Source organism: Leopardus geoffroyi, chromosome E1 (assembly GCF_018350155.1).
Source record: "Leopardus geoffroyi isolate Oge1 chromosome E1, O.geoffroyi_Oge1_pat1.0, whole genome shotgun sequence".
NCBI lineage: Eukaryota > Metazoa > Chordata > Mammalia > Carnivora > Felidae > Leopardus > Leopardus geoffroyi.
The window spans coordinates 47544966-47569192 of NC_059330.1; the positions used below are offsets into that span (position 1 = coordinate 47544966).

A 24227-nucleotide genomic window follows, 5' to 3' on the forward strand; every position below is an offset into this window, starting at 1 on the left:
AATAAACATTAAAAAATTATTTTAAAAAAACAATAAACCTCTTATTAAAAAAAAAAAAAGGCAATCCCTTCCACTGCTCTTGGAATAAAGCTCTAGTCTTCAGCACAGCCCACGAGGAATGCCCTGACCTGCTGGGCACCTACTCCTCCAGCTCAGGGACGTACCCTCCCATCCTTTGAAGTTTCGTGCCTCGGATACACTGAACTACTCCCTTCCTCCGAGGATCCTTTGTGCTTAGGTTCTCTCAACCTCCTTCCCTTTGGCTGGTTGACATCAGCCTCGCAGGCTCACTCAAGCTTCCCCAGATACCTTCCCTGAGCACCAAAGACTAGATCCCCTCTCCCTCTCAGAGCCCCTTACTAACGCCTTGTATCTTTCTTCATGAGAAAGGATTAAGGTGAAGCCAGGAATGACAGATGCGACTACAATCTCATGGCAGACATCACCTGGAATCCTCTCCAACACAGCGGTCCAAGCAGCCACTGTAGATTGACCACACTGAGGATTTTATGTTTTTCGGCTTTTGTACTTGAGCCAACCTATTCCTTAAATCTTTAATATGCTAAGTTTTCCATCCCCCTTAAGTAGCTTGCATTGTTCCTCTCCAAAACTGCTTTCATACACCTAAACTGAATTTGCATTACAATTTAAATCCATTTCCTGGAAATGACTGTGCTTTACTAAAAACCCAGAGAGCTGAGAATAGCCTAGTGACCTAAAACAAAAACAAAAACAAAAACAAAAACAAAAAAAAAAACGTACAAGTAAATCCTAAAACACTGATTGCGACTTTATGAAAGAAGGGAAGAAAAACACTAAGAAATAATTCATAAGCCTATGGGGCAACTGTGGAAATAGGACTGTTTACTTAATCACTCGAACTTTCATCTGACTGCTTTAGTGTTAGCCCATAAGATGTTTTCAGAGTGCTGAATGCCACGGTGCATCTAAATGCACTTCAATTACAACATTAACAGCTAATATTTACTGGACAAATTTATTATGTACCAAAGATCGTCTAACAGCTTTTCACACACTAACACATCCAATCCTCACTAATAACTCTAAGAGGTAGGTACAATTATGATCACTCCCGTCATACAGATGAGGCAATTGAGGCATGGGCAAAGTAGCAGGCAAAAATTGAGTTATTTTCAGGCAGGGGGCACCTGGGTGGCTCCGTCAGCTAAGCATCGGACTCTTGGTTTCGGCTTAGATCATGAGTTCAAGGTTTGTAGGATCAAGCCCCGTGTCAGGCTCTGTGCTGACAGCATGGAGCCTGCTTGGGATTCTCTCTTACCCTCTCTCTCTCTCTCTCTCTCTCTCTCTCTCTCTGCCCCTCCCCTGCTCATGTTCTCTCCCTCCCTCTCTCTCAAAATAAATAAACATTTAAGAAAAAGATATTTTCAGGCATGCTAGGATTCAGAACGGTTAACTCTCCCATACTTTTTCTTGTGTGTACGTTCCCTGAGCGATACGCGTTCAAGAGGCTTCAAAATAAGGGAAGAGAACAAAATAGAGAAAGACAGCAATCCAAGAAAATGCTGAGCCATGGCAGAGAAAGGCAGGGGGCAGGGCCTGGTGGGATGGGGCAAGATGACAGTGGCTCTAAGAAGTAAGGGGATGTCATGGAACCAAGAGCTTGGTAATCGCACTAGAGAATGAAACCATGTTATTTTTTGTTCCTGTAAAAATGAAAGGGAAGTAGTTTCCAGAAAAACAAAAGCAAAAAAGCTGTAATTGATACATAAGAAAACAGGGCAACTCTGTTGAGAGGGTAAATTTATGCTATGTAGTTGTGTGTGTGTGTGTGTGTGTGTGTGTGTGTGTGTGTGTGTGTTTACCGCAGTTTAAAAACAAGCAAAGACGAAAGCCGGGAGGATGCACTGGTCTGAAGGGGGGACGTGGCTATTAGTGGGGAAATTAGCCAGTACCGACAGGGGCAGACCACGTATGAGAAGGCTCACCTTTATAAAGAGAGCTTGCCATCTTGTCAGAAAATCCCTCTGACAGCAGTAAGGACAAGAGAGAGAGTTCCCCAAGTCTTTCTCCATCACTGAAAGGTAAGTTCCTTGAGGGGACAGATCTTGTCTCTGGTATTAGATAAGCCAGAGTTGCCAGATTCAACAAATAAAAATATAGGACACCCAGTTAACTCTGAATTTCAGATCAACAATGAATAATATATATATATTTTTAGTATAAGTATGTCCCATTGGGGCACTTATACTAAAAAAAAATTGTTCATTCTTTATCTGAAAGTCAAATTTAACTGGGCATTCTATATTTTATCTGGCAACTCTATAGAGAGCCAGTAATTATGGTGGAAGAGAAGGAAATAGAAGTAACTGGAAAAAAAATGACAACAACAGAGGATTCAAATTTAGAGATAAAACCGCCAGACATTCCTTATTAAGTTCGCAACGTTATCTTTACTGAGCAACCCTGTTTCCTGCTGGAAGCATGTGCTGTTAAACAGAGTCAAGGAGAGCCACGGCCAAGTCGTGTCACCGGGCACGCAAAGCTAAGGTTCTGTGGGCAGTATTTCCCCTATCCACCACTGCCGCCATCACTAACCCAACCATGCGCCATGTACCGCCAACCAAAGCAAAGAGAGAAAGTGAGATTGTTCCAGCGCCACCATCCCATTTAAGTTCGCAAGACAAAGGCAAGACACCAGCAAAAAATATATAGTCCTCACTGGTTTGCTGAGCAAAGCTGGGAAAATAATCAAATGCTCAGACTTTTCTGGAAAAGATCCCATTCACAGTAGCAACCCAAACCATACGATGCCTAGGACTCCATCTAACAACGACGACAAAAATGTACAAGGCCTATATGAAGAGAGAAATAAAATTTTATCGAAAAACATTAAAAATAAAGACCAGGGCGGGGGCGGGAGGGGGTTGCCTAAGTGGCTCAGTCGGTTAAGCATCCAGCTCTGGAGTTTGGCTCAGGTCACGATCTCACGGTTCATGGGATCAAGCCCCGCGTCAGGCTTAGTGCTAACAGCGTGGGGCCTGCTTGAGATTCTCTCTCCCTCTCTCTTTCTGCCCCTCCCCTGCTCATGCTCTCTCTCTCGCTCTCTCTCAAAAATAAAATAAACATTGAAAAAATATAAATAAATAAAGACCTGGAATAAATAGACTTAGAGAGGAATTGTCGTCTTATATAGAAAGAGTCAGATTCTAAATTTACTATATGAAAAGAGCAGAGGAGAATATTTTTGTAGAAGGTGTTTCAAAGCAAGACATGAAATCTAGGAACCAAAGAGAGAAGACTGACGGATTGACTATGAAGCAATTTTAAATTTCTCTACAATAAAAGACATACTCACATAAGCAATAACGATAGTCTGGGAGAAAATATTTGTAACCTATTACTGAAGATCACCAGTCCTAATATATAAAGAGTTCCTAAAATCAATTAAAAGGATAAACAACCTGATTAAGAAAAACAATGAGCAAAAGATATCTGGAAGCAAGTTACTAAGAGGATATACACATGGATTATCAACCTAAAGAAAAGATTAGTCAACCTCATTAGGAATCAGGGAAATGCAAATTATGTCACTCCCGATATTTTTAGCCAAAAGATTAGCAAAAACCAAAATACGAAATACGAAATGGCAGCATTGGAGAAAGTGTGGAGAATCTGCCCTGCTCACCGTGGGTAGGGCTATAAAGCGGTCTGGCTCTGAAAAGGCAAGAGGCTCTACCAAAAATGAAGATGTGGGCATTTTGGTCTAGCAGTTCCCCTTTAAGATATCCATCATGGGGGGAAATACATACACGTATGCATGACAACATGAACAAGCAAACAAATGGGTTTGTGGAGACAGAGATTTAGCTCATTTGTAATAACAGCAAAACCCCAAACTTCCTAAATGTCCATCACTGAGGGCACAGTTACGTTTTTGTTCATCTATGTAATGAGCTGCTGTTCAAAAGAGTGTGGGAGATGTACATGCAGCCACACGGAGAGACTCCAATTATAAATTAAGTTCTAAGGGGCACCCGGGTGGCTTAGCCGGTGAAGTGACTAACTCTTGATTTCCACTCAGGTCGTGGCCTCACAGTTGGTAAGTTCAAGCCTCATGTCGGGCTCTGGGCTAACAGCGCAGAGCATGCTTGGGATTCTCTCCCTCTCCCTCTCCCTCTCCCTCTCTCTCAAAATAAACATTTTTAAAAAATAAAAAATAAATGAAGTTTCAAAAAAGCAAGTTTATAATAATGTGTCATGTGTGGACAGTTATGTTAAAAAAAAAAACTCTATGTTTTAATCTTTTTTTGTTTATTTTTTATTTTTGAGAGAGAGACAGAGACAGAGACAGAGACAGAGCACAAGTGGAGGAGGGGCAGAAAGAGAGGGAAACAGAATCCGAAGCAGGCTCCAGGTCCTGAGCTGTCAGCACAAAACCCCACGTGGGGCTCGAACCCACGAACCGTGAGATCATGACCTGAGCAAACTCGGCCGCTTAACCAACTGAGCGACCCAGGTGCCCCTATGTTTTAATCTTATGTTTGCAAATGTACAGCATAAGCTCTGAAAAAAGGTACATAGCACATTTTTTTACTGTGGTGAGCTCTGCAGAGAAAGGCAGAATTAAGACTGTTAAAAATCATCACCCTTAATTTTCTCTATTCGAAACAGAAATAATTTTCCTAACTGGTGGTAACATGGACTCTCAGAAACCATGCATGAGTCCCGGTTAAAACCATTCCAGAGGCCTGACACAATTGAAACCATGTTTTCTAGAACTAATCGCCCCTCATACTCTCAGGAGGACTCAACCAGAGGGGAACAGTGAGTGCTTCCCATGCAGAAGGAAATTCAAATTTAGGAATGTGAAGCAGACCCAACAATTTCACAGTAAACACGGGGAGACTGGGATGCAAGTTTGGGGTACAACCTGCACAAAGGGACTCAACCTCACTTGGTTTCTGCAGAGACCAGCGGTAACGTTTACAGGACTCGGTGAGAGCCATGGATGCCTTTTGGAACAAGTTAAAAAGCTGCACATTTGGTAATGTTGTTAGAAAGCTGAAAATGTTTTCCCCGCAATTTACATGGGGGAATTGCTACATGCAAAAATCTGGAGTTAAATAGGAGGAGGAAATGGAGAAGAAAAATAAAGGGCAAGGGGAAATGTTCCCTCATGAAAGTGTTTGTTGGAGAGGTGGGTGGTATTTTGAAATTTTGTTCTTCCCCCCCCCCCCCCCCCCAATTCAAGTTGTGCTCTCCGGCATTTTTTCCTGTAAGGACAAGTATTATGCTTGGCCCTGCTCCAAAAGTGCTGGCTAAAATTCCTGCAACATTTTCTTCTCGAAATTCAACTCCCAGCAACACCAAAAATTCATTTGTATTTCAGAATTTCCAAAAACCTAAACATAAGGAAAGGGGAAAAAAAATCAAAATCAAATAAAAGATGGTCAATTATAAACTGTCCCATATCTGAAGACATTTCTTTCTTTTTTAAAAAAAAAAAATATTTATTATTGAGAGAGAGAGAGAGACAGAAGGGGAGGAGCAGAGAGAGAGGGGGGCAGAGGCTTCCAATCAGTCTGCACTGACAGTAGAGAGCCCGATGCGGGGCTCGAACCCATAACAGTGAGATCATGACCTCCACCGAAGTCAGTTAACCGACTGAGCCACTCAGGGTGCCCCCCGAAGACATTTCTTTCTTTCTTTCTTTTTTTTTAATTTTTAAAATTATTTTTACTTTTTTATTTTTGAGAGGGAGAGAGGGAGAACAAGTAGGGAAGGGGCAGAGAGAGGAAGACCAGATCTGAAGCAGGCCCTGTGCTGACAGCAGAGAGCCCAATGCGGGGCTCAAACCCATGAACCGCGAGATCCCAACCTGAGCCGAAGTCAGCCACTCAACGGACTGAGCCCCCCAGGCGCCCCAAAGACATTTATTTCCATAGGACCTTTTACATTCCGGTTTGACGTCTTCAGTCTAAACAAACAAACAAACAAACCTCTCTAGTAAGGTCACTGTGACAACAAAGGGGAATCAGCTCAAGTTCTCTCCCTGGGAGTCCCCGTATCTGTTACGGCCGGAGCTGTATCAGTCAGGATCGGCCAGTTCTGCTGAGGCAACAAAGAGCCCCAAGATCTCCAAGGTCCAAAACCGCCCCAAGTTTACTCCTTGCTCTTGCAAATCAATGGGGTGTCCTGATCGTCCCAGACCCAGGCTGACAGAGCGGTCACCATCGCCAGCCTTGTGGTCACCACACGAAAAGGAGAGCGAGGACTCTGGAGACTCCACAACCGGCAAGCAAATGCTGAGTGTCGCAGTTATGTTGTTCTTGATACAACCCATTGGCCAGAACTAGTCACACACGTGGCCTCACCCGTGACAGACGTCCAGGAGCACCCTTCTCTCGCGCCCAGGGTAAGGGGGAACTACAATTATTTGAAGAACGGCAACAAACAATAAATCGCCAACGGCTTTTCAAAACCACTAGAAATGAGACTAGAAAATAGGCTGAGTCTTTTAAATGTGATTTTATCATCAAAATGGATGTACTATTATTCTGAATTCCCTCTGGCTGGCAGTACTTCCGCGACAAGCTCCAGGTTGAGAAACCCTTTATCCCCATCAGGGTTGTCTTTACAAGTTTACGTTTGTGGCCCAAATCCGTAAACCATCCTACCTTCTGTGAGTGTTTCCTGGGAAGTGAAAAATAAACTTTCCATATTTTAATTTTTGATAGATTTTTGCTTCTCAAGAAAGGAAGTATGACTAATTAGGAGGTCGACTGAACTAGTGAGGGCATCAACCTTTTCCCGTTTTACCTTCTTATTTTGGCATAACAAGATGCCCAGCAAGAGAAATGTCGCGTTCTTTAGGTGATCTGAAATAATCTGAGCTAAAATCTACACTTAGCCACTAAGTTTTTTTAAAAATCAGGGGCGCCTGGGTGGCTCAGTTGGTCGAGTGTCCAACTTCAGCTCAGGTCATGATCTCACAGTTTGTGAGTTCAAGTCCCACATCGGGCTCCATGCTGACTGCTCAGAGCCTGGAGCCTGCTTTGGATTCTGTGTCTCCCTCTCTCTCTACCTACCCCTTCCCCACTCCTGCTCTGTCTCTCTCTCAAAATTAAATAAACATTAAAATATATATATAAATAAATAAACAAATAAAATCAGAAATGTGATTTGCCAGTTCAATCAAATGTCTAAATGGGAAGTGGGCAGCTATCAATCACCTAAGACATCATTCTGGCTTACTTAACGCAGAATTTCTGTTGTCTAATAAGCAGTTTCAACCTGCTAACTTGCATTATTTATCAAGCATGCAATGTACTGTTGCCGAATTCATTGGTCAAGACAGCCACTGAGAATGTGCCATCTCATTCCCGAACTGAGTGGATTTTCCCCTCATGTTGCAAGAATTCTGTAGACTTATGCCATCGGACTGTTTTCTCGTTTTTCATTTGTCTTGACCCGCTCAACAACACGGCTGGCTATCTCTCCGAGTAGATCACCGGAAGGGAAATTCAACCTCATAGATTTGATTCTGACATTGGCTCGTGCTCAGTGTAGGTTCCCTCAGAAGCATATGCTGAGAAAAGAACTCAAATGCGAACAATTTAAAGGGAATGGGGAAGTGATATAGGGAAGAAGAAATAGGAAATAAATGGAATGTTTCAAGCCAATTACCACTCTGGGCAACTGGGCTTAATCCCACTGGGGAAGTCTCAAAACCCATGTAGACACGTTCTTTAGATTTACCCACCCTGGCAGGTGACGGGGCTGGGGTATTGATTCACCTGTCAGTCATTACTTAGGCTGCTCCCAGGAAGCACTGGTTCATGGGCAGCAAGGTGGCCTACAGGCCTACAGAAGAGTCCTCAAGCAAACAAATGCAGCTGCTGGAAGTCAGAAGTCGGGCCAGCGTGCACTGCAGTGGTGAGGATGAAGGCATACAGGCAAGGGCACAACATTTGCTAGAACTGTTAACGCACCTGATAATGGCCACCAGCTCTGAGTCTAACTTCGGCCAGATGCCTTGTTATTGGTCACTAGAAGAATCACACTGAGCGACACACGCCCATGTTTCTAACCTAACAGTAGTTAAAATAGCAGAGAACCAAGATAGTTATTTTTAATATACTTAGGATGAGTAAAACTAATGACAAACCAGAAAGAAAAGATTAGAAGTCACAAAACTCCAGTTACACAGCAAAAGCAACATTTCCCAAAGTGAAAAAAAGGTTCCCAGGCCAAAAAAAAAAAAAAAAAAAAAGGCCCGGGAACACTCCCTCCAAACTCAACCACGACATCTGACTTGACTGTCTTCTCAGCTTTTGTCACGATCAGAAACGATGTATTCTTTATTTCATGTACAGATTTACTTGTTTACTGGTTGCTTCCTATCATTTGATTGCTTCCTAAGTTATAGAACACAGACTCAAAAGCTGGAAAGGGGAGTTAATATGGCTTATAAGAAGTATTAATGTCTTATATGCATCTTATAAGATGGCAAATTTATTTCTGAGTTTCAAGACGAAGATCCAGCAGCTGGGCCACTGATGGGTGAGGTGTATTTAAAATTTACAGTCAGGAGCCCAGCTTCTCTGACACACCAGAAAGTGGGGTGCTCTAACAATTGCCCAGACCTGTAATGGGTTCTTCTGAGACATGGGGTATTCCTCATTGCGAATGCAGAGTTCTGATCTAAGGAGAGGAGCCTTGCTCCTAGAAAACCCTATGTCCAACACTTGGTTCTTGCACAATATCCCATTAAAGAATGGTTATTGAATTCATTGTTGGAGTCTCCATTTAACAAAAGAATTCTGAATGTGATTGGCTATTTTAAAAATTAATTCGAAAACTGTTTAGCAGTATCTACTAAAGTTGAACATATAAGTAGCCTATGACCCAACACTTCAACTCTTGAGAAAATAACCAACAAAAATGAACACATGTGTTCACCAAAAAAACCCATATAACAGAATCCATAACAATGCTATTTGTAACAGCCCTAAAAGGAAAGCTACTCAAATGGCCTCAAAAGGAAAAGAATAAATAAAGAGTGGCATATTCACATCGTAGAACACTGTATGGCCAAAACAATGATCACACACACAATAACATAGACACAAATACAGTGTTGAATGGAAGAAACCTGATACAGAAGACTACATACTATGTGATTCCATTTAATTAAGTTCCAAGAACATAAAAACTATCTCTGATGTTAGAAGTCAGGAGAGTGGTTACCCCGGGGTGGTGTGAATTCAGGATGAGGCATAAGGTGAGTTTCTGTGGTTTTGGTAACATTGTATTTCTTGATCTAGGTGTTGGTTATTATTTTAGTTTCCATACCAAATTACCACAAACTTGATTGTTTAACACAATAGAAATGTATCTCTCCCAGTTCTGGAAGCCCGAAGTCAGAACTCAAGGTCTCAGAAGGACCAGCTCCACCTGGGGAATCCAGGACGATGCCATCTCAAGATCTCTTATCTAATTATATCTCCAAAGACCTCCCTCCAAATAAGGTCATATTCACAGGCTTCCAGGGACCACCATTCAACCCATTACAGGGTGTGAAATTTTAGCCAGCAATGCATGCATGCACTTTTCTGGTTATATGCTACACATCTGTGAGGAATTTTTTTTTAAGTCAGCTTACAACTTTTTAGAGATAGATTTGTTAGGGCACCTTGGGGGGCGCAGTCAGTTGAGCCCCTGACTCCTGATTTCGGCTCAGGTCATGATCCCAGGGTCATGGGATGGAGCCCTGCGTTGGGCTCCGCTTGCTGGGCATAGAGCCCGATTGGGATTCTCTCTCTCTCCCTCTGTCCCACTCCCCCACTCACATGTGCACACACACTCTCTCTCTCAAAGAAAAAAAGCACTTTAGAAATACACTTGTTCTGGGGCGCCTGGGTGGCTCAGTCGGTTAAGCGTCCGACTTCAGCTCAGGTCATGATCTCGCGCTCACAAGTTTGAGCCCCATGTCGGGCTCTGTGCTGAGAGCTCGGAGCCTGGAGCCTGCTTCGGATTCTGTGTCTCCCTCTCTCTCTGCCCCTCCCCTGATTGCACTCTGTGGGTCTCTCTCTCTCTCGCTCTCAAAAATAAATACACATTAAAAAAAATAACAAATAAATAAATAAAAGAAATACACTTGTTCACCTACCGTGAGGTATCTGACACGCATCTAACAAAAAAGACGACCCCTGGCATTTTGTTGGCCCCGCGCCCACAGAGTTTTGTCTTCTCACAACATCCCATCCCCCTTCTGATCTTAGTCAAATATACAGAAACTTCATAGCAACTCACATGTATGGTTTTATCAAGTGACTTTCCCCCACCTTCTACTGCCCAAAGTGATGACATCCTTTAGCAAATTACAAGGCAGGGACCATCTGAGAGTCTGGGCTCTGCACCGTGTCAGCTCAGAGAACCGGGCTGTAATTTTAGACAGATGTTAGTGAACTTGGGGATTCCCGGTGTGTGGACGTGTGCCTCCAACCCCAGATGGCAGGGAAAAGAGCCAGGACTCCTCACCCAGATGACCCAGAAAACGTTTCTTAATGAATCGTCCAGCGTGACTCACGCTGGCTCCCACATCTGGCAGATCTGGGTTACATCACTCACGGTCCTCAGTGTCCTGCGGGTTCCTGGGAACATGCCGCCCAGAGTCAAGTGCACCAGCTGCAGCAGCCGGCTGTATTCACACGCCTCTCTGCGTCATCCTGACGGCCACACGCTATGGGGTGGTTCCAGAGAAGGTGCCACCCCCCCACCCCCACCCCAAGAGGCCACCTCCTCTTACTTTCCCATGGGCCTAAGAAGTCACCATGGAAGGGGGCGCCTGGGTGGCGCAGTCGGTTAAGCGTCCGACTTCAGCCAGGTCACGATCTCGCGGTCCGTGAGTTCGAGCCCCGCGTCAGGCTCTGGGCTGATGGCTCAGAGCCTGGAGCCTGTTTCCGATTCTGTGTCTCCCTCTCTCTCTGCCCCTCCCCCGTTCATGCTCTGTCTCTCTCTGTCCCAAAAATAAATAAACGTTGAAAAAAAAAAAATTAAAAAAAAAAAAAAAAAAAGAAGAAGTCACCATGGAAGAAAAATTCCATGCCCGGAGGTGTCCAGGACAGAAGTGCATTCTCTGCTTTTCTACACTAACATCTCCGGCACCATATCCCAACTGCATTAGCTTGTGTTAATCTGGAGAAGGGAAAAAAAAAAAACAAAAACCCAACACACACACACATAAAAACTTGGGCCATCCATATTCCTCGAATAGGCTCAGAGGAGGGGAGAAACAAACTGTACAGTATAAGCTTTGGAAGGATTCCAAAGATATATGATAAACAGCTCGTGGCAAGAGGCAAGGAAGTGACCATTTTCAGGGGGACAGGGACCTCTGACACTCTGTTCCACTAGACCAAGTCCTGCTATGTTCCCTCTATCACTTAAAACGTCCCCAACACTCTCTAACAATCTGCCTGGCACCACATTCCTGCTTTATTAACTACGTATCCTGCGAGATCTTTATTTTGCATCCTTTTATTTACTGATCAGAACTGCCCTGAAGGCTGCTTCTGGGGCACCAGATCTCCCAGTAGCGCCCTATGGGGAAGTTCTTCATCCTCCTACTCATTACTAGAACATGACACAGTTCACATTCATGAACTACAAGCCTCCCTTGTTCCACATCAATCCCCCCTGCTCATTCAGAGCATGTTAGAGCTGGAGGGGATATCTTCTTTTAATCATTAATTTCATTCTTTATGGATCAGATGCTGATCCATATTCTAATTGTGAAGACAAGACCAAAAAAAAAAAAGGGGGGTGGTGGAGAAGAAGAAAAGGCTATGATTCTGACAAGTGAAGTAATTCATCATCCCTGGCTGGATAATGAATGACATACACGAGTATGACCCAGGTCTCCTCATTCTTGGATTCAAAATTACATCATGCAGCCTCATGAATTTAAACAAGCAAAAAAGTCAATTAGAAGACTTTCAAGTTTGAGCTGAGATTTACAAATCTGTAGATACGGTCTAAAGAAATAATCAGAGGGGACGCCTGGGTGGCTCAGTCGGTTGGGCGTCCGACTTCGGCTCAGGTCATGATCTCACAGTTCATGGGTTTGAGCCCCTATCGGGCTCTGTGCTGACAGCTCAGAGCCTGGAGCCCGCTTTGGATTCTGTGTCTCCCTCTCTCCCTGCCCCTTTCCCGTTCACACTTTGTCTCACTTTGTCTCTCTCTCTCAAAAATAAATAAAGATTAAAAAAAAATTTTTTTTACAAGAAAGAACCAGAAAGAAGACATAAAGAGAGGGGTGAAGAAAACATTTATTTACGTGTGGCCATTTTCCTGGGTGCACATTAGACTTGCCTGCAGGCCTTCCAACCCCCATGCCCAGGCCAGGCCTCAAAGCAAATGAACTCAGAGTGTCTGGACGTAGGGTTTAGTTGTCAGTACACAACCAGGTGACTCCAACGGGCAGGCAACGTGCAGCACCACTGATTTACTGGAGTTTAGGCTAAAACAGATGTGCAGACACCATAACCAGAGTTCTCAAAAGAAGAAAAAGGAAAGAAAAGAGGAAGAAAAGGAGGGCAGGAGGAGTCATTTGTATGACTTCAATTTACTTTGTTCATCTCTCTGTGCTTTAGCGGGGTAATCAGATGTAGGGTCAAACTGAGAAGGTCTACACCGGCAATCTCAGTCCAAACAAGGCCAGCTTCCCCCACCAAGCTGATTACTACTGAGGCATGTAGGCTACAGGTGAGGGGAGAAGGAAACAGAGCAAGCAATCAAGTCCTGTCCTCTGAGGGTAGTCACACACTGTCATTATACTGTCTTTCTCTGTTTTCTTTTCTTTTTTCTTTTTTTAAGGAGTCCATTACATATGACCTGGCAATTCCATTTATGGGCGCATATCCAAAAGAATGGAAAGCAGGGACCCAAGGAAATATCTGTATGCCCACGTTCACAGCAACATAATTCACAACAGCCAAAAGGAGGAAGCAATCCATCTACCTGTGCACAGATGAATGGATAAACAAAGTGTGGTATATCCATACGATGGAATATTATTTGGCCTGGAAAAGGCAGGGTATTCTGACGCAGGCTCCAACATGACGAAGACGTCATGCTGAGTGAAATAAGCCGGCCACAAGGGTCCATACTGCACGTACATAAGGTACTTCGAATAGTCCCATTCATAGAGACAGAAAGGGGCATGGTGGCTGCTGGGGGGCTGGGGAGAGGGGAAATGGAGAGTTAGTGTTCAATGGGTACAGAATTATTAATGCTCCAGATAGTAGCAGTAGCAATAGAACAAAATGGATGTACTTAATACCACTGAAATGTACTTTTTTGAGAGGGAGAGAGAGAGAGAGAGTGCATGCATGCATGCAAGTAGGGGAAGGGTAGGGGGGGAGAGAGAATTTTAAGCGTGGAGCCTGATGGAGGACTCAATCTCATGACCACGATATCATCATGACCTGTGCCTAAATCAAGAGTCAGACGCTTAACTGACTGAGCCACCCACGTGTCCTGAAATGTACCTTTAAAAGTAGTTAAGGGGGTATATTTTGTTATGCGTATTTTAACACATATTCAAAAATTAAAAAATTAAAAAAAAAAAAAAAAAAAAGAGCCCATGTCATGTCCCTCATTTACTTCTCTCTGGTGTTCACGGCAGTTGCTAAAGACAAAATCCCAAAGGCAGAGATATCGTCTGTTAAACTGCGAAGTCTGAGATCGGTGTCCAACACACCCCAGGCCCCTGGAATCTATCTGGCAGGCCTGGCTGACTCAACAAAGAGTTATAAAGCCTCGCAAATCCCCCAGGGCACGTGGAGGCCCGGCTGGCAGGCCTTGTGTTCCATGTTATGTAACAAGTAGGTTGCCAACTTTCAAACAACACGAGGTGAATTCCGATGTGTTCCACGTCTGGGATCAGCCAACTGGTGATTAATTCCCAAATAACTCCATATGGGGCCTAGTCCTAATTCCCAGATGCAGTAGTCCCACCTAATTTGTGAGTTGAGAAATCTCAGGTCTTCTCTTTGATAGGGATCCACTCGAACGTATTTTGAAAGAGGGGCTTATCTTTCTTCTTTTCCCTCCTTTCTGCTCAGTATTCTAGAGGCAAAGAAAAACCCCAGCAAGGAGAAAACACCTCTAGCGACTGCTCGGAGCTGCCTGGCAATCCAAAGCTTTCAAGCGAGTAAGGTTTCTCCTTTACGGACATCCCTGAGACAGGCAGAAGAAAAACATGGCAGGTGTTCTCTGGTCGGTGATCCTAACTCATTCCCTCAATCAGCAGTCTGTGATGATCCTATACAGGGAATGACATATGAAGATGTTTTCTAGGGGAAGGCACGTCAGCCCTAGAGGCCGGTCACCAAGCACATGTGTCTGAGCTCTGGCCAGGTGTCTAAATAAACCCGGGGCCCCACAACAGCTCTCCCACTCGGCCGAGAAAGTCTGTCCCAATGATTCACCATGAAGCCCAAAGTTTAGCAGCTGGAAGAATGTACACTTTCCTCTTTCTTAAGAGTTTGCAAATTAACAGTTCTGCCAGAAGCCAATCATTCAATGGGAGTTGGATTAAGTCCTTGGACACCCTTCCACTGAGCTCAGACAGACACAGGAAGACACTCACTGGTTTCTTTGGCATAAAGTTCTGCAAAATAAAAGAAATTTCTCTAAATTTGAGCAATAACAGAAAAGGCGGGAGGCTCTTGTTCGTGGAGGGAAAGGGAAATCTACCTTGAATGGTGTGACTCATGTGTTCTGAGGTCTAACCTGTGCTCGTATACGTTTTTTTCTATGTAGGTATTTAGGAATACATGCCACAATACTCTTTAATATACAACATACAACTTTGGGGACTCTGGATGAGAGCCTGAAGGGTGAGGGTTTCCTGCCTCTGAATCGCCACCACCTTCCCCGCTCCTAAAGCACAGACACCTGTCAGTCAACTATAGTCCTCGTTACATGTCTGGATTCAAAATGCTATCTCCCTGCCTCTCCCTACACTCGTGTTTGCCCCCATCTGATTGTCCTCAGGTGGAAAGGAGAAGACCCCCTCGCTCACAGTTGCCACTCATGCTTCATGATTTCTACAAGGCTCTCTGGAGTCTATGGATCCACGAAGTTCACGAAGTTCATGGACAGCAGTATCCCAGCGGCACATTGGTAACCACCTCCGGTCAAAGTCATCTTCTCATTAAGTCTTGGGGCGCAGACATAAGGCTAGCAAACTCCGTATGGCCACAGGAGGAGAAAAAGGTGTGTTTTCCACCATTACTTCCTTAAAGGCATGCCAAGCACCATATGTAAGTTAATAATAGTCTATCCCTTCCTTTGCCCTTAAGAGAGAATTCAGTTCATGCAGTCCCACCATCACTATATATAAAGTGTTCATTATATACATAGCCCAACACTAAGATAATATACTATATTCCAAAACACTGCCAAGACTCTGAGAGCATCTTCTGGCACCCTGAAACAGCGGAGTGACCATAAATTAGGTAAAAGGAGAAATTTCTCAGTACATTTCAGAAAAAAAAAAATCAAAATAACCCCCAGCAACAGAATTTCATGTGTAAACAACTCTCGCATGTTCAAGTTTCAGCTTAATCAACTGTGACTCTTGATATTTTATTTAATACATCTAGGAAGCATCACCAAAAGAATAATTTTAATATCGCTTCTAAATTCAATTAGAAGGGTTACATTTTTATGACAGTGTAACATTTGCAGGGCCCTTCTCTCATACACAAGTTATTAAATCCCCGCAGTCCCTTAATCCACACTGCAGACTAATCTAATGCATTTAAGCCGCCCTTGAGAAGCCATCCCTCAGCTCATGGCTCGCACAGCATGATAGCTTTCCCTTTTCCGACCTAAGAAGTCATTTTCTTTTCCCTCTTGACATCTTAAGAGTCATCTTTAATAATGTTCTTTTTTTCCATAGTTGCAATGTCTTTCAACTCCTGATGTTCCAGACTGACTTGGCAAGTCCATTCTTCTCTGATAGAAATACCCATCCGCTGAGGTAGAGTGCCAGCTCTACCCAAGCACACCACCCAGCAGACACCCTGTTACAAAATCCACAAATCCAGATGAAAATCCGGACGCTTTCCAACACGCTCCACACATTTCCTACTGTGCCCACGACAGATGCTCCCAGTAGCACAGCCACCGGGAAACTGACAAACACACACAGGATGCAGCCAAGGGGTTGGGAGTGGGTACCCTGTGACCACACTACTAACTACTGGGAGAAGTCATGGGTCTCTCGGAGTCTCTGTTTCCCCATTTGTAAGATGGGAAGACTAGTTGTAATCACCTGCATTGACACAATGTCCGAGAGTCAAAAGACACCCTAGTACTTAGCATGATGTTTGAAGTTGTCATTAATTGTGAGTCTGCTTTCTTAGGGAATCGTTCTAATATTTTCATAGGTCCTGGGTCACCTCACTGGCTCACTCAGTGCAGTGTCCAGCTCTTGATCTTAGGGTCATGAGTTTGAGTCCCACATTGAATGTAGAGATTATACTTATTAAATAATCTTTTAAAAAAATTTTTTGGGGGGGGATGCCTGGGTGGCTCAGTTGTTTGGGCGTCCGACTTCAGCTCAGGTCATGATCTCGCAGTCTATGGGTTCAAGCCCCGCATCGGGCTCTGTGCTGACAGCTCAGAGCCTGGAGCCTGCTTTGGATTCTGTGTCTCCCTCTCTCTGCCCCTTCCCTGCTCTCACTCTCTCTCTCAAAAAGTAAATAAACATTTAAAAAATAACAATAACAATACAATTTTGGTTTCATGGGTCCAGACTAATGGGCAAAGCAAGAACCACTAAGTCCTAAATTGGGGTTCCACCGCCTTAAATATTTTTTTTCAGAACCAGGTCAGATATAAATTAATAATGACAGCCGCCCCTAGAGAATTACACCAGCTTACGTGATGACTGAACTAAAGATGAATTCTTAGGTATAAAGTCAGGATGGTCCCAATTTAGAATAACAAAACGTGTCAACAGAGGCCTCTGTTTTTCATCTGGAAGACACTGGCTACAAATGATCTCAAGCTTAACAGAAATCTTAATTAGGCTGAGCTAGCAAGTAAGCATTAGCATGAGTATCCAGGACTCTGACAGCAACCTTCTGAGGTGGGTGCAGTGCCCATAGCACGGGTAAGAAAACGGGATAAAGGAACCGGTTAATAGGGATGAAGAGAGCATAGAAAGCATGGCTAATCCACAACAACCAACAGCGTCGGCGACATTATAAAACTTACCCCTCTTCAGCTACAAACCGAGCTGTGTTTTGAAAATTGAGATCAATATGCTTTTCAAGCAGAAAAAGCACAACGTAAAGTACCAAGTCCCCTCAGGCTACCTACCAATCCAGGCGGTTGGCCCCTCTCTGTAAACTTCCCATTCGCCCCTTCTGCTCTCAGCTGGGTGGGTGGGGGATGCGTGGACGGGCAGACGGACGTACAGTCTTTGAAATCAATAAAACCAGAAGTCATAAAACGTCTCCCAAAACATTTGCAATGATTGAACCGGAATCATGTCCCCAAAGAGACAATCCATCTTAATGTTGATCAAGAACGTCAGTTAAGAAAATTATTTTACTGTACTGTTTTTCAGTTCTTTGATCACTTTATAATAAGGAAATATTTTATTTTTGTTGTCACTGTGCGAGTTCCACTCTCAGAGCTCTGAATAAGAGTTCAAAAAAGACAGGGGTGCCTGGGTGGCTCACTTGGTTAGGCCTCCAACTTCGGCTCAGGTCATGATCTCGCGGTTCATGAGTTCAAGCCCCACGTCAGGCTCCGTGCTGACTGCTCAGAGCCTGGAGCCTGCTTTGGATTCCATGTCTTCCTTTCTCTCTGCCCCTGCCCTGCTCACACTCTGACTCTCTGTCTCTCTCAAAAATAATAAGACGTTAAAAATATTTTTTAAAACATTAAAAAAAAAAAAAAAAAACAAAGGGGCGCCTGGGTGGCGCAGTCAGTTAAGCGTCCGACTTCAGCCAGGTCACGATCTCGCGGTCCGTGAGTTCGAGCCCCGCGTCAGGCTCTGGGCTGATGGCTCGGAGCCTGGAGCCTGTTTCCGATTCTGTGTCTCCCTCTCTCTCTGCCCCTCCCCCGTTCATGCTCTGTCTCTCTCTGTCCCAAAAATAAATAAACGTTGAAAAAAAAAAAAAAAAAACAAAGATGGCGCCCTCACTCCCCCTTCATCTCATTCCTGATCTACCACCCCATGAGTCAGGAACTGTGAAAATATCACCTGCAGGAAACCACCAAAGCACCAAATGGTTCTTACTGTCCTCCCCTTCAACTGCTTTCTTGCATCTTATGGACTGTCAGCGAAATATCAAATCACAGGTATTTGGATATCAGTGGGTTTTAGGGACTGTATTTGGGGTGGGTTAAAGAATGGGCCCCAATCCTCCATTTGACTTCTGGAGGGTTTGTTTTGTTTTATTAGCTGGAACTCTGCAGACCTGAAAGATCTGATGCTAGGCAAAAGATACGCAAAATTTGATCCCATCGTGAAGAAGGTAATAGATCATATGATTGCTAAAAGTCTATGAAAGACAGAAAAATTTCTAACCAAGGGGGAAGAAAACTAGTATGCTTGTGGTTTGTCTTCCAACTGGGTCTAGAAACACCTTATTCAAGATAACCACGTTACAAAGCTTTTATTAAAGTTTATTTATTTATTTTGAGAGAGAGAGAGCATATGCACGTGCAGGGGAGAGGCAGAGAGAAAGACAGAGAGAGAGAGAATCCCAAGCAGGCTCCGCACTGTCAGCTAGGAGCCATCTGCCAATGGCAGGGCTCGAACTCACGAACCATGAGATCGTGACCTGAGCTGAAATCAAGAGTTGGACGCTTAACTGACTGAGCCACCCAGGCGCCCCACATCAAAAAAACTTCAAAACCATACTTTTGTAAGTTTATTTTTAAAATAACTCCTACCAATGTGGGGCTCAAACTCACAACCTGTTGCCTCAAGAATCACATGCGTCACTAACTAAGCCAGCCAGGCGCCCCTTAATTAATTTTTCATTGCTGGACATTTGCTTTTTTTTTTCTCCGGACCCTTTTTAAAATTCTGGTGTAAACAACACTGCAGAGAACATTATTATACATAAACTTTCACGTATCTGTCAGTTCGTTTTTTCCCCCTAGGTCTCTATTCTTGACATATCTTTGCAAACAAAGATGTTTCCTCTTTCTGGGTACGTATATTAAGTTTTTGTCTGATAGGTGTTTGCAAGGCTACATTCATTAATTATGTTTTTGGATGAATTCCCCTTCATGTTTTGACATCCATAGACAACTGGGAAACTAAACATGGTTCCAGCTCCCTGGTCAGCACCCAGGATGAATAAATAAATGACCCCCTACAAGTTGGTATCAGCCAAACTCCCCTTATTCAGTGTCGCCCTCGTTAGTGACATGAACAAAAGGAAAAGCAGTAGGAGACGTTGTTTCCTGCTGACAAACCTTGATCTACATCTGTGTTGCCAATTACTTGTTCAACAAACCTGTTACTTTTTTAGAAATAATAAATAATTCAGGGAAAGTCATTTTGAATCGTCTGACATCTGTTGCTTGTATGACTCTGAATTATTCATCAGTGAGCATAAACAGTATTAATTAAAGAAAAGTACTGGAGAAAACCACTGAAATAGAAATGAACACTGCAGAAGAAAATGCCTTTACTCAAAGCATACTCCCTTGTCATTGACAAATATCTCAAAGAGCCTAACGGTCCTTGGAATTTAAAGGGGCCGGCGGGCACACTTAGAAATCAGAAGGCAAGATAGAAGGGATGAACACTATTTTGTTTCCGAATTTATTTTTCTCTCTCCTTCAGGAAAAAAAAAAAAATCGCTCTCTTAGGTCTGCTCTCTCAGCCATTTTACCTCCTTGGTTTGGGGGAGTTTTATTGTATTCCAGGGGAAAGAAAGTTTACTAAGTGAGGTTCAAAAGAATCACAACAATAAGTACAGTAGTGGATCAAGTCACCTCGTGCTCATTTGTCAACTGAGATTTAAATATATTAGTGGAAGAGCTGCTCCCCCACCCCCTCAAATTGAGGATGGCTCGATTAATCTGGCTGCCACCGCCTGATCATTTATTTCCATGACGACTTGGGCACTTCCTTTTGACACAGCGCTTTCTTGTGGTCAAAGAGCAAAAGAGAAAAACCTTAACAGCCCTGCTGGCCACATGGGTGGCCGTTGGCTAATTCTGCCCCAGTCTGTCTGTCGACTCAATTAGAGCGACATTAGATTCAGTAACACCCTCGGCAGTAGGAGACACTAGGGAACATGCGCGTGTGTGTGTGTGTGTGTGTGTGTGTGTGTGTGTGTGTGTGTAGGAGAAGTGTGGGCACAAAGGAAAGGTGTTAAAAGTGTTTACGAAGCACTGTTGGTAAACAGATGCCTGGGAGAGGGGAGGCAGGGGTGTCTCTGTAACTGGTTTCTCAGGTGCCAGAAGAAACAGGGCTCTCGGGCAGAGCAAGGTTGGGGAGCCACTGAGGGGGGGCTTGAACCGGGAGATTTGCACAGAAACCTATTCCTTTGTGTGGCTCCAGTGAATTGCTGAGCAACCATTGCTAGACTCCCAGGTAACCAGGCCTGCTCCCTCCACTCCAGGACCGACTGCTGGGGTTGCTGTGGGCAACACAAGAGAAACACTGGGGAGGGCAGAGGGGCAGCACAGGACAGACAGGCGGGAGGAGGAAGAAGGATCGAGAAAAGGACTGAAGGAAAAGCCACAAGCCCCGCTTGGGGTCCTTTCAAAAGCCCTGAATTCGGAGGGATGGTAACCAGACTGGCAATCACTGGCACTCGACTAATGAATGGCTTCTGTGCATAAATTAGCACTCCAGTCTCTCCAGATCAGATCTGCGGGAGACCTCCCAAAGCTTCCAGAAAGAGAGAGCCACAGCAACCCTCTTTCAGTGACACCCTTTGAAGGGATTTCACGAATGGGGACAAGCCTCCCTTGTTCCTCCAAGTTTGGTTTGTTCTGGTGGTTTTGTTCCTTTGCAGGAGGTACAGGAGATGGGGGGGGGGGGGGGGTGGGGAGCTTGGAGAAGACGACAAAACAGCCCTGCCTGGCTTCGAATGGCCGTTCATCACAGAGGGCTTGTTGTCAAAGACGGCAGAGAAAAGAAGCCAAGGATCTCCGTTTCCCAAAAAAGGCTGAACAGGGACTTCAGTGTCTCTTTTAGGCACTACTCAAAATGAAACTACAGATTTAGAAAAGATCTCTCATATAGCATCGCGTTTTAAGAAACGAACTAAAAAAGATCTCTTTTAGAAAGACGATGGATGGATTCGTTGGATCAGAAGAGGGTTGCCCGGCCCAGAGGCCCCTCATCCGAACCCCAAGTCCGACCGGGATGAAGCCTGTTTGTAAGGTCAGATGCTTCCCAGATGCCCCCACAGCCTTAATTTCATTCAAATACTCAAACACCAACGTTTACATTTAGAAAAACAGAAACGAACAAAGAGGCGCTGCCTCCCTCCTTTTCAACACAGGCGGCTTCTAGGCTAGAGATCGAGGGAGAGTCTTGGGGAGCTGCACCCAGGTTCAACCTGTCCTCACGGGTTCAGCCGGCACTGACGCACCATCAGTCTCAACAGGAAGAGCCCAGAGGTAACCCACAGACTGGAGTCTGGGTTTGGCGATTGCGCCGTGAGGCACCAGTGCTGTGAAACACACTTCTAACGGCTAGCTGTGAGCAAGACCGGGTGGGGGTAGAAGAAAGGCCCCTGGGTTCTCTTGTGGCTTCGATCTGGGACGCCCACGGCACCCACCGAGCAGGCGGAAGCTGGGGCCCTTGACGAAGGCCACCCAAACCGTGAATGGTAAAGATGAAATACAAACAGGTGTCCTCAGCGGGGATACCAACGGGCAGCTCAGTACACCCCCCTCTTCAGAGGCAACACCGTGTGCTTCCAAACTCCACCGTGCGCAGGGATCACCCGGGAACCTTGCAGACCGATTCAGAAGGTCTGGGAGGGGGGGCCTGAGAATCTGCATTTCTAACAAGGTTCCAAACGCAGACCACACTTTGAGGAAGAGCGGCACGCCCGAATCACTGTGGTTCCAAAAGCGGAACCCATGACCCAGGGCTTCTCCAGGGGAATTAAATCAGTACCGACGGCAGGGAGGCCAACCTCAGGGATGTTTTACGTTTTCCAGGTGATTCTTACGTATGGTCAGGGCTGGGTATCCACTGGTTGGACTCATTCTGGCTTTCATTTTTAACGGCATCTGTGGACCCAGGAAACCCAGTGTCTGGGAATCACGGTTTTGTATCCAAGAAGGGTTGCTGGCCGAAATGGATTGGTATAGACACAAACATACAGTATTTGAAAACACAACGAAGAGAGATATAATACGATACTTATTTTATATGATAGTGTGTCAGTTTCTTTGATTAAAGTGAGGAGTTCATAGTGTCCCTGACTAATCAAATTCCACAAGAGTGGGCCACGTGCTAAGGTTCCGGAGGAGACTGTTGTAGTTAAGGGTCCTCCCTGCTGTTCTGTTAACCCCCCAAGGCCAATGCCTTGGGACCGTAACTTTCTTAGATGACAACTGACTCATAAATGGATTTTAGGTCCCAATGGCATCCCAGCTAGTACCTTTAAGTACTGAGCATGGGTGGTTCAGTCTGTTAAGCCTCCACTCTTGATCTCAGTTCGTGAGATCGAGTCCCAAATCAGGCTCTGCACTGATAGCGTGGAGCCCACTTGGGATTCTCTCTCTCTCTCTCTCTCTCTCTCTCTCTCTCTCCCCCAAAATAAATAAGTAAACTTAAAAAAAAAAAAAAGTCCTGAAATTTTTTCAAATATGGATTCCTGCCAATAACTAATGGCCCATGCAGGACTTATAAAGCAAACTCACGGTCCCTTCCTTTCCACCCCTGTCCTATCCTTCTGATCCACAGCTCCAGGCTGCAAGGAAGGTACCCTGCAGCCAACTTTCCACTTTCTGTGCAATAAACAGAACTCCGAAGGGCATCAGTTCTGCCAGCTGCCAACAGATGGCATCAGCGGTCGCACAAGGTCGTCTGAGCCTTAGCCTTGGCTTGGTTCCTTAATCTCTGTCATGTTTGCTGTTGGAAATGCTGTTAAAAACTTACTGGAGGTGAAAAAAAATTAGGCCAAAATGCAAGCCATCTTTGGATAATAAAAATGAGAGCCACGGGGCACATGGGTGGCTCCGTCGGTTAAGCGTCCAACTTCGACTCAGGTCATGATCTCGTGGTTTGTGGGTTTGAGCCCCACATCAGGTGCTGTGCTGACAGCTCAAAGCCTGGAGCCTGCTTTGGATTCTGTGTCTCTCTCTCTCTCTCTCTCTCTCTCTCTCTCTCTCCCTTTTGGACTCTGCGTCTCCTCTCTCTCCCTCTCTCTCCGCCCCTCCCTCGGTCGTGCGCTCTCTCTCTCAAAAATAAATAAAAACATTAAAAAACAATAGTAATTAAAAATAATAATTAAAAAAATAAAATGAGAGCCTTAAAGGAATTCAGAGTCCCTGACATCCCCAGCTCTCTTAAGACACAACTGTACCAGCAACCAATGCGCACCCAGCTAGGTAAGTGTCATATCGGTTTTTAGAACAAACTGGCTTTTGGAAACTCACCTGTGAAACAGCTTCTATGTCCCCATGTGACATAACAACGAAGTTGCTTCTCTCGGCCCACATAGAAACCACAGAGAAAGCAAAACAACCCTCCACCGTGAAGCAAAACTCTAACCGCAACAACGCTTTTCAGAAGCAAAGACGCTCTGAGAAACAGAACTGTGTTTCCTCTTGATTCATCTGGCTTGTGTGCTCAGAACACCCACTATCCCCAAGGAAACAGGGCCCTGCTTCACCAATGGCAACAAAGCCGAGCACTCCAGCTGGGACAGCTCAGTTCTTTCTGCAGGAACTTAGAGGTGAATGCCTCGTCTTAGTCTTTCGAAGGTTAAGATCAGGAATCCTGTGGGTTGCCAGACTTCTGTGTAAGTTATTTTACATCAGTGGTTCTTAGCCAGGGGTGATTTTGCTGTCCAGGGGACCGCTGGTGGCACTGAAGACATTTTGGTGGTCACACTGGGGGAGGAAGCAAGGATGCTGCTGGCATCTTATGGGCACAGGACAACCCCCACAACGAAGAATGATCCAGTCCGACTGTCAAGAGTGGAGCGGTTGAGAAACCCTTC

The 24227-nt window shown here is 44.7% G+C and overlaps 1 protein-coding gene across 6 annotated transcripts in view; it reads right to left on the bottom strand.

The window, feature by feature from the left end:
* Positions 1-24227, bottom strand: part of PITPNC1 (phosphatidylinositol transfer protein cytoplasmic 1) — a 274238-nt gene that overhangs the window by 165043 nt on the left and 84968 nt on the right. Inside the window, exon 1 of one of the 6 annotated variants that reach the window (XM_045490737.1) lies at positions 23662-23787. The exons of 3 other annotated variants lie outside the window; for them this stretch is intronic. In XM_045490737.1, coding sequence (XP_045346693.1) covers positions 23662-23724 — 63 coding nt within the window. In that variant the 5' untranslated portion in view covers positions 23725-23787. Of the gene's footprint in view, positions 1-17382; positions 17568-23661; positions 23788-24227 lie in introns of those variants that run through there. 2 more of the 6 variants (XM_045490741.1, XM_045490735.1) reach the window with 2 other exon arrangements.